The sequence below is a fragment of the Bactrocera latifrons genome, unplaced genomic scaffold (genome assembly GCF_001853355.1).
Source record: "Bactrocera latifrons isolate USDA-ARS-PBARC rearing strain unplaced genomic scaffold, ASM185335v1 scaffold_106, whole genome shotgun sequence".
Classification (NCBI taxonomy): Eukaryota; Metazoa; Arthropoda; class Insecta; order Diptera; family Tephritidae; genus Bactrocera; species Bactrocera latifrons.
This window is the reverse complement of record NW_017534475.1, coordinates 838,295-849,535: the sequence shown is the minus strand read 5'-3', so window position 1 is coordinate 849,535 and position 11,241 is coordinate 838,295. Positions and strand designations below refer to the sequence as shown.

The window sequence follows — 11,241 nt, the reverse complement described above, 5'->3', positions numbered from 1 at the left end:
TTTTTTTTTTTTTTTTTTTTTTTTTTGTTTTTTCTTTTTTTTTTTATGAAATTTCTCTCAAGTAATTAATTTCAGCACTTCAAATATTTTATAACAACAATTGAGGTGTCACTTTATTTTTCTTAACTATATTGTAGTGTTGTTTGCCTTTTATTTTTAAAATAGTCCCATTGACTATTCCGGATCACCATCATCTCCGCGCACAAACTTGCTCCACTTTTTCAGTTACTTTTTACAAGTGTTTCTTTAATCAAAAAAACGTGTTTGTTTGTAATGAATTGATTCTCTTTATGACAAATTAATCCTTCTATTTTCCAGCGTTAAGCACTTTGGCGTTTAAAAGAAGCTAAAAACCGAAATCAACCGTGCTCCAGCGGATTCTGTAAGTAGACTAAATAAGCCACATAGTCCGATATTGAAGATTAGTTGATTTTTTTCTGCTTAATTTTTGTTGTGCCAATGTGTTTGTTATTGTTGTATCGCCAATTTTTATTGCTGTCTTCCGCTACTTTTGCCTTATGTTTACCATTGTTGATGTTGTTGCTGTTATTAATGTTATTGTTAATGTTAATGTTATTATTGTTGTTGCTGCCAATAATTATCATCAACATTTAATTTGCCAACGCTTTAGCGTTTGGTTCTAGGGAGCTGCTACCTACGTTTGGCAAAAAATACGAATTAAAAAACGAAAACAACCAACAACAAAGAAAAATAAATAAATACCAACAAAATATGTGATGTATAAATAAAATAGCAGAGGAAAATGCTGCGCTGCCAAAGGTGTGCGCTGTTGAAAATTGGGGAAAAATCTGCTCGCCGCGTATATCAAATGGCGACGAACGAAGCGCCGAATGGCCAACTAATGTGCGTCGGACACAATTGATTGGCACTTTACTTTGGAGCGGCGCCGACGTGTGTACCCAGTTAGCTGGTACATCCATTTGTATGTATACAAATGTTGGCTTCGGTGGACGAGGGGTGCTAATGTGCAATCGTAAAAGCACCTAATGTATGCCTTTGCGTCCAACTCAATTAATTGCCTACTGCCACTACACAAAATGGCTTAAAGGCATAATTTATACGATACGCATAAAAAATAGACACAACAATCACTATTTGGCAAATACAGGGTGTTCACCAATGGGTATAGGAATATATGCTATGAAAATGTTATTCGAAACTACAAAGAATACAAACTGGAGAAAAAAAACTTACAAGTTTACAAATCTTATGTCAAAACAAGAAAGAATGTTAACCTCGAGATGCCTTCGAGAACCTGATTTCAACCTTCAGTGTCTATGACAGCTATTCGCTGTAGTGATCTCGGTAATGGAGATTCCACCATTGACGGAAGCAAAATTTCTGATCGATATTTCAAAAACTGAGCGACAGTATCTTAAAATACAGTAACTTAAAATATTCATCTCGGAAATGAAAATAAACTGCAAAATTTTTCGCGAGAATATTTTTTTAAAACTGTCGTGGAATCACTCAGCAACAGCGCAGGGATGAACTTTATAAAATTTTTTGCGACAAAGCGCAATCAAGGTCCAATGATTATCAGTATTATGACCAATTCAATCATAGATCACACGAAAACGAATTTCGTAAAGATCGTCCAAAGTCAGTTGTTCCTTCGCAAACTGATATTACCAAATCTTCCGCCATTAATGGGAACACCATAGAAACAAAATTCCATGAACGTTTGATTGAAGAAAATGCCCATAAGTCGAGAGAAATGTGAAAAGAATACGAGAACTTTTCTTCGAATCACGTATACGACAACGTGAAAGGTCATGAATCATGGATTCATACGTAAAGCTCAAAAGTAAATAGCAGTCAAAACGCACTCTTCACCATGACAATGCGGGCTTTCACACACCGAATGAAACAACTGCAATTTTGAGCACTCAAAACATCGATTTGACGAGTCGCCCACCATACAGTCGGGACTCCAAATGACTTCTTTCTATTGTCGTATGAAAAATAAAGAAAGATATCAACGTTTTTAGACTCTTAAAAGGCGGTTAATGACTTAAGAACGCATATTTTGAAGATAGTTCAATCAAAACTCCCAACGTGCGATGACAATTGGTTCAAACCCATGCAAAATTGTATTGATCTTAATGGATAATATTTTGAAAAACAATAAAGCTATTTTCGATTATTAACATTGCTTTTTTTTTTTTTGTTCCCTAAAAGACTACCTGCGAAACCATAGAAAAATTGGCCAGTTTTTATTTAAAATTTATTCCTGTATTCAAACAATCTCATAATTATATTTGTATTATTGTTTCAATGCCTAAAACATGAATTGTAAGCAGTATATACTGTAAAATAAATATGCAAGTAAGGCTGCTAATTTTGTGAAAATACGTAATGAATAGATCGCGAGACCTCGTTTCATAATTTTTCGGATATTAAAGGAAAAACTTCAAACGATCTTATTCATCGCCTATGAGTAAGAAAATAATAGTATCGAGCTTTTTTTCAGCATAATTTTTCGGAATGGTTGACGTTGGAAAAATATCAGGGCGTAAATGAGTGGACCACAAGTTTTTATTTCAAGGAGATAAAAATATTCACTTTGATTTCAAACTCTCAACGTTACCCAGAGGAACATGAAAAATATACTTTATTTTTCAAAATATTTACTCTTAACAATATTTTTACTTCTGTGACTGCTACGCAAATAAAATTGAGATAGGCAATTTAAATTTCCTCCAAAGCTGATTAAATCGACTGGGATTAATAGACAAATTGGCGAGCATTATAAGATTAAAACATTTAGCACAACAGCTGTAGATTTCATAATGCCCAAAAGAATACAAGTTTTTGAAAAAGTGCGACGATTTTAAAGTAAATTAAAGATATTTATTAGCATTTCTATGTAAGCACACGTGTGTATCCGAATACGATGAATGCTACGTAGCGAAAAATAAAAGCAAATCGCATAATAAAGCAAACAAACAAATTGATGAAATAAATTTTATTTTAATTTCCAACTCAACACGATTTCGAACGGCCGCTATAATTTGTTTCATTTGTGGCTATTTATAAAGCCCTTGAAAAAATATACACACAAATATTAAGCTATTACTTTATACCAAATATTCATATCTAAAGTATGCGGCTGTATGTATGTAAATGTGTATGAATATATGTGTGGTTGAATGTTGGCGCAAATATACCCTGCTGGAAGTTGTGTAATCAACTTTTATCACGCTAGTTCGAATTAATTTTCACTGATTTCAAAATAAACAATTTTCCACTTATTACCTGGCGAAATTGTATGTATAGTATGTATGTATTTACGCTTGCTGGGCATTCCAAGCATTCAGATAATAGTATTTTGCTTTTTCTCACAATAACATTACTAATATTAATTAATTTCATATTTACCATGAACAAATCCAATATGCACATGCCTTTTTAATTAATTACATCTAATTCTAAATTTAATTAATTGCGTGTTGGAATTAAAATTTTTACTACTAATTTTGAAGTGGAATATCTGCTTGCTTACAATTTTGGGCCAGCAGAAAGGATTTCAATTTTATTTGTATTTAATTTCAATTTTATTTAATAATTTAATTTACATTTATGACTGCAAATATTTCATACAAGTTTTCATGCATATCGCTTTAGACGCCGTAGTTCAGTGATTACTGGTACATCCTTATACTTTTCGTGACCTAGTTACAATCGCAATTCACAACGAAATAAAATGTTCAATTGCATTGACTCAGGTGGCTTTTCACTCGAATTCATTGGCATAATTATTATGTCAGTCCGATTATGACACGAATTTATCGATTAAACTAAGTTAAGTACATTAAATTAATTTTCAAATCGGAAAGGTTCTTATATGTATATTATGGTCCTTCAACTATGAAATAGTGTAATACTTTTGAGTTTCTTCAGCCCAGAGACTTTGTAGATCTATCACAAAGTCTAGACTCGCATATTTGGGCACAGAATTCATGCTCATTATCGAAATGACGGGTCAATTGAAAACTCGTAGGCTAATTTTTTTTTTAATTCTTTTTTTATGCAATATTGTTTCCTGCAAGAATATAGACTGATTATAGCGACCCTCCAACTTTTCGACACTATTTTTGTAACGCGATTTGCCCTTTGCTTCAAAATTGACCACAGTTTCGGCGATCTTGATGAAGTTTTCTTACCATAGCATTCTTTTGAGCCCTGACAACAGGAAAAAATCAATGGTGCCCAGTTCTTGAAAACACGATGGATGGATGCAAAAGCAATTCGAAGTCAAATTCACGGAATTTTGTTCTCGTTTTCTTGATCTGAGTGATGATGCACTGTCTGGGTGAAAAATCACTTTTGTTTTGTTCAAAGTCGGATGTTTTTCTGCGATTTAATCCTTCAAACGATTCAATATATAATTGTTGCTGTTGGTGGTCCCTCCTTCTTCAAGGTAGTCAACAAAAATTAGTTCATGTGCATGCCGAAATACAGTTGCCATAACCTTGTTGGCCGATTGTTGCGTTTTTCCATGCTTTGGAGCGGGTACGTCGTGTTCGTGTAGTCAACTCGGATGGCTGCCGATTGGACTTCGTAGTGAAATTATTGAGCCATGTTTCAACCAATGTCTCATATCGGTGCCAAAATTTTAGTTTACATCTCCATACAATGCTCCGAATAACTAAACCATTTTTGGACAAAAGTGAGCTCGCACGGCACCCACTTTGCACACAATTTTTTTTTTTACTGAAATATTCGTGTATACGTTCAGTTGATATCTTTGGAGTGCATGCTATCGCAAACCACTTCACTTTACAGTCATACAAAATTGTTTTCTGTACTTTTTAGATGTTTTCGTCAGTAACAACCTCGACGTTCTCTACATTTTCCATCTTCGGTGGTCATTTTACCACGTCTAAACTTACGAACTGTTTCCGAAAAAGTCGTCATCAAGCCAAGTGTTTGCTGCAACTGTATATTTTCCCTACAAAAAGTAATATTTTATCAAAACGCGATATTTCTTTTTTCCATTTTTTTGACAATAACAAAAGTAGCTTCACTCAAAATGGTATAGTTCACAAACTAACTGTCAAATTTATACAAGCGCCATTTAAAACCTTTTCTATTGATCTTTTAAAAAGCCGTAGTTGTCTGTTGGAATACGGCTAATATCTTTCCAGCAACTCTTCGAATCCTTTCGAATAAGAAGAAAAGTAGGTAAAGTGTGAAGTTAAAGGCTAGTTAGTTAGTTTTAGAAAACCCTATTGTCCTTACATCATTTTGTGACAGACCATACCTATTTCCATTAAAAAAAATTGTGGAATCCCTGCCAAAAAACAATTTTAAGCTGACTTAGAAATTATGATAGAATTTTTTCATTCCAAAGAGGCGAATAAATCTCCGCAGAGTGTCTGGTATTATTCATTGGTGCAAACTTAGAGAATTTTTATTGAAAATGTTCTGCAAATTAGAGATTTTTTAAACAGTTTGGCTTTTTTTTGGAATGATGGAGCTCTTTTTTTGTGACTACTATTAAAATTGAGTTATAAGGTTTACAAAAAAATACATCATAGACGGCTCACACATAAAATCAAAAATGTTGAACCATCTCTCCCGAAGTTGCAATGCATTTAAAGGAATAATCAAATGATTTCACATTTAATCTAAGCCTATTTGTTTGCTATTAATATAAACTCTATTGATAAAATTTTGCCTGTATATTTTGAGCAGTTATTTCAAAAGACAATTTATATGATCTTTATGCTTTCCATGCACTGGTTCTATACTTCTGGACGAAATTCCAGTGTTTGTAATTCATCATTTAAAGTTTTAAATACATTTAATTATATCAACATTTAGAGGTCTCTAATGATAAAACCGATGATTTTAATTTAAAAAAAATGGTTAACTTCCCTAAAGCGTGTTTCTTGCTAGGCAGCTTTTTGAGAAATCTTATTGATTACTTGATGAGTGCCGCATATTTTATGACTGCATGCGTGTCAGCGTCTGTATGTATGAAGATTATGAGCATATTTTTATATGCTAATGACCATGTGAAACAAGCCAGCAACAACCACTTAAAATTGTTTCATTTCATTGAAAGCACAAGAAGCCGAAATAAATCACTTCGACCGAGTTCAAGAGCAAATCAAATAAAAAGAACTGTTTTCTAAAGTGGACGGCAATCCACGAAAGCCTTAAATACATACATATCTTTATATATGCATATGTATGTATGTATACATCAAATCAGTTGTGTTTGTATATTTTTGTGTATATATGTGTGTGATGGCCGACATATTGCACAACTGCAGTTATATACGATTTAATAAGCGGATTTGTTGTTACCAAAAGTTATAAAACTATTTAAATAACAATAATGCTATCCAAATAGCATTAGTGTGCATATGAATTATTTTTCATTTATTTTTGTTTCGAATGAATTGCAATTGTAGTTGATATTTAATCTGATTTTTGCGCGTCACAATTCATGTAAGCTTGGAAATTCATTTTAGTTACTTGCATACATATGCACATAAATACAGTTATATAATATATAAATATATATAAGTAAACACACAAATACGCTCATACTTTGAACCCTTTTCACGTTTGCTGCTGCCACCTTTCCGACTGGAATTTCCATATTGCTGTTGGCGATTTTTCGAACTTTTCATTAAACTTGCTCGTTGCACAGAAAATCAATATTTTTTTCGTTTAACACCTTTTACAAGTGAAATTGAATTCAATTTGCTGAATTCAGTAAATCAGACAATCAATGAGCACGCCAGCGAGTATATTCAACATTTTTATTTTTTATTGCTCACACTTTACACCGTTAAAAATATGGCATAAACTCGTTGAGCTTCACAATTTTCTACGCAAATTCATAAATATTTGCCAACGTTTTGTATAGATTCTGTCACATTTGCCGCACACACTTGCATCGAATTTCAATGCAACACAGCGCTACTATAATTACCGCGTCCTTGCCTCCACGTCCGCATACGAATTAACAATTTATCGATCTGGTTATCATGACAACTGAAATCAATATCCGAGCAGGCGCGTCCAAATGCCGTTATTAACAAACACATACGCGCCACAAATGCCGTGCTGCCGCCAACTGACAGTATCGTAAAACTGACATTTGTGCGGGATCACTTTTTGGCCAATGCGCCTGACAGCGGTGTACGCGGCTGACGTCGTCGTCATTACCAACAGGGTAGCCACAACCGTAAATTATTAAGCATTTCGATGTGGTTTCGACGATCGCTTTGCCATTGGACACGATTTCGCTGAATAGCGGCGGTGAGTGGTCGCGCGTTCGTTTGTTGTTTCTATTATTGTATAGAATAACTGATGGCAGATCGAAAAATAAAATAAAATTAAAGGCTAAAAAAAATTCATTAGCTCAAATCGATCTGAAATATATATGGTAAACGCGCGTATGTGTTGCGTAGAGCGTGGACGGAAGCGTTTTGTAGACGAAATATATGGTAAGCGCTCATTATGTATTTATTTGTTTGTGCTAATGAAAATATTTTAATAACGCTCAATAAAGCAACAAATCATTGGCATTTGCCGCGGCTGCTCTTTTTCGTTTTGAGTTAGTTTTATTTGAGCGCATTTCAAATGAGCGAAAAGTCGCTAAACTCATTACTCCTTAAATTGTGTCTTTATTAACATAATGAAGAACAAAATTTAGTGTAGAAATTAAATATATAACTGTAATTAAACTATAGGACATATTTTGCTTAGAAGCTGGTTTCCAACAGCAGCGCATGATACCAAGTTAATTTTCTTAGTAACGAGCACAGTTACTTTTTTCGCTTTCACTTGCAAGTAAGTGCGAAACGAACACTCACTAAAATAACAAAATCAATAACATCAACAAAAATTCTCAACAATGTCTCTCAAAGCACTATTAACAGTAGTATGGAGCGTAGGTTTGAGAGCAGAAATATTGTTAGTATTATACACCCCGCGAAATATTTATAAATCCGCCGCCTAATTTCATTCTTTTCTTGAAAAAATTGGCGTCCATAAATCGTGCATCTTACATAAACATATGTCATTACATTTGAATTATTTCATATTCTCTTTTTTTTTTTTTTTTTTTTTTTTTTTTTTTTTTTTTTTTTTTTTTTTTTTTTTTTTTTTTTTTTTTTTGGTTTTGATCGCACTAGGTGGCAAATTAATATGAACGAAATATTTATAAAGCCAGATGGCACTTATCTGTTTCCTAGTTGCTGTTTTGTTCTGTTTTCTAGCTGTAACCGACTCGACTACAAGTGAGTTATATTGTGGCAAAAGTAATTTAATTAGCTAATTAGTTTCACAAAATCTTTAACTTTTTGAATTTTTGAATTTTTGAATCTGAAAAATCTTATATAACTAAATTTACCTTTCATTAATGGAACAATTGACCCCACCTTAGACTCTCACTTCCAGAAATACTACTAGTAATTGCAATAACGGTAACTGTGTCTGTGCCATGACATTTTCAATATTTTCTCTAGCATACTATTCGTCGTTCTTGACTTGAAACGCTTAGCCCTCTAAATATTTAACAATATATATGTATGACGGCTGCATTGAACCCTTCATACATTTAAAGTACCATCAACTGATTTTCAAACTTGTTGCTCTTAACTCTGTGTACTTCTAAATCAGGTTCGATCTATCTCAGCTGTACTATTATTTTAACAAAAGTTTTTAGTTTCAAAGAATAAAAAATGTAAAATATACAAACAAAGAATGTTTCGCTTATTAAAACAATGTTCAGAATTAAATACTATTAGCTAAAACAAATTATTATTATAAACATATAGAAACTAAACTAGTCAGTGCAAAAAACAGTCACAAGCTTACCAAATTCTATGAATTTGGCATTTAAATGAAAGTGGCGCTTTGTGTGGAACTTTAGTTTTAAAAACTAGTTAAATAAAATATTATGATTTTATAGAAAACGAAACTTTTAACATTAGATTTATACCAGTGCACAAGTAGTTCTTTGAAAGCTCATACCCAACATCAGGAACATGATTCAATTTGGATAAAAATTGCAAGGCGCGGGAGGTTATATGCATAGAATTAATATCAAATATTTCATATTATTGAATAGTAAAAAAGACTTTTAAGAAATCTGACTAAATTTTGTAAGATTTTAAGATGTCCTGCTAGCAATTACAGTCATATTCCTAAATTCATACTTATGCGTCCTCGCCGCGACTTGTGTAAGAGGCGGTAGCCAAACCGTGTGGAGCCTGGAGTCATCGCTAGAAACGACGAAGCTTCTGCAGAGCAACACCGCCATATTCGGTTTAAGGGTTCGCTGAAGTCTAATTGAACCGTCTGTTCACCAGAGGTGCGGTTTCGAGCTGGCGTCGGTCTTGAAACAAAACATTACATAAATGTGTATAAAATATTACATTTATTACACACTGTGCGCTGGGTTTGAACACGCCATGTAGAAGCCACTCACTATGAAAAAGAAAGGTTCAAATAGCAATTACCCGTATAAAGAACAACATAGCGACAGCATCCGAGGGATTACCGGCCGAGCTATCCAAATACGGTGGCGAAGAACTGACAAGCTGCATACATCAGCTTCTTTGGAAGATATGGTCGGTTGAAAACATGCCCGTTAATTGGAACCAAGGTGTGCTCTGCCCAATCCACAAATAACCCCACAATCTGCACCTATTACCGAGGGTAGTGTGGACTGAAGCCCACCGTTAACAGACTGATTGGATTTTATCAGTATAGTTTCAGCCCTGGAACCCGTGTAAGAAAGGTCGGCATGCATCAACTCTTCTTCGTTCTTAAAGACGCCTTCGACAGCACGGGACGATATGTGAGAACGCGGTAACCCTGCATAGCTAATACAGCACAGTAAGCTGGCGTTCAACAACGCCAAAAGCTCCGTTACGATCGGGAAGAACCTCTCCAAGCCGTTCGATAACAAGCGACCTCAACGACCGTGCCGTTAGTGCTGGTTTTTCTAGAGTAGATAGGAAGCGTATTGGTCTAGTTGTGAACAAGGACAAGGACAAATATCTTCTGTCACTGTTGAGATTCATAACTTTGAAATCGTAGATAAATTTGCCTACCTTGGAACCAGCATCAACTCCACGAAAAATATCAACCTTGAAATCTAACGATTGAAAAGTAAAGTTCTTTCGCGGAAAATTTATGCTCCTTTGCGCATATACGGCGACGCTGACAAAATTCAGAGATAGCACCTACGCTGACAAGGTCATGTTGTTCGGAATAGATCATTCCAGCTTCGATGGTTTTCGATTCAGTACACGCCGGTGGAGAAAGACTTCCAATCCGTTGGAGAGATCAGAGGGAGAAGGACATTGTGCACTTGATAACTCGAATTGGCGCCAAATTGCGAAAATCAGGAGCACTCCGCATAAGGGGTGTCTACGCCAATAAAGAAGAAGGGGAGTCTATAACTACTGTTCAAAAGAGCTAAAGCATCATTAGAGACAATTTTTCGCTTTATGCATATTACAACAAATACACATACATATATATGAATACTGGGTGTTAAAGTCTAGAGTTTGGTACCTCAAAAGATGAGAGCATTTTTGAAACTTTCTGTATTTTGAACGCCGCGCGTGTTTGTTGTTACCTTACCTAGCTACAAATAAATTTGCTTTACAGTAAAGTGATATTATAACGGTATTAAATTTATAAGAAAAAACCACTTAAAGTCAATTTAGTTATATAAATTATATATATTTTTTTTTTTTAATTACAGTTTGCTTCACAAATGCCACAAATTATAAAAAGTTCCATTTGGATTCTGCGTCAAAGTCATAATGAATATAAATAAAAAAGTATCCACACATTTAAATCGCTTCATAATTAAAGTGAATAACCCGCCCGCCAGAGCGCAACCCCATTAAAAATGCAAAAAACTTACGCACTTGAAAACTATGCTTAACAATACAATTTGCATTTTTTTAGCAATTTTTGCTATTTTTATTTTTACAACAGCAACAAATAAAATTTTTGTAATCGCATTAAAATTCAATTATCCTCAAAAACGATATTTCCACTGAAATACTCACTGCTAAGTGTTATGAAAATCAATGTACTGAATAAAGGGTCTACATTAATACACTAGTAAAGAGAGTCAAGTGGAGTTTTGCATCAAATTATATTCACTTTAGTTGTAATTTGTATGTAGGTTTATATGGTTATAGATAGCAGTGTACAACACCGCAAACACAA

General features: G+C 34.0%; 1 protein-coding gene across 6 annotated transcripts in view; it reads right to left on the bottom strand.

The window, feature by feature from the left end:
• The window catches only part of LOC108970141, a 59,843-nt gene that overhangs the window by 16,080 nt on the left and 32,522 nt on the right, over positions 1–11,241 (bottom strand). For 2 of the 6 annotated variants that reach the window (XM_018935328.1, XM_018935361.1), the window contains exon 1: positions 6,586–7,080. The exons of the other annotated variants lie outside the window; for them this stretch is intronic. In XM_018935328.1, coding sequence (XP_018790873.1) covers positions 6,586–6,668 — 83 coding nt within the window. In that variant the 5' untranslated portion in view covers positions 6,669–7,080. Of the gene's footprint in view, positions 1–6,585; positions 7,081–11,241 lie in introns of those variants that run through there. 6 annotated transcript variants of the gene reach the window in all.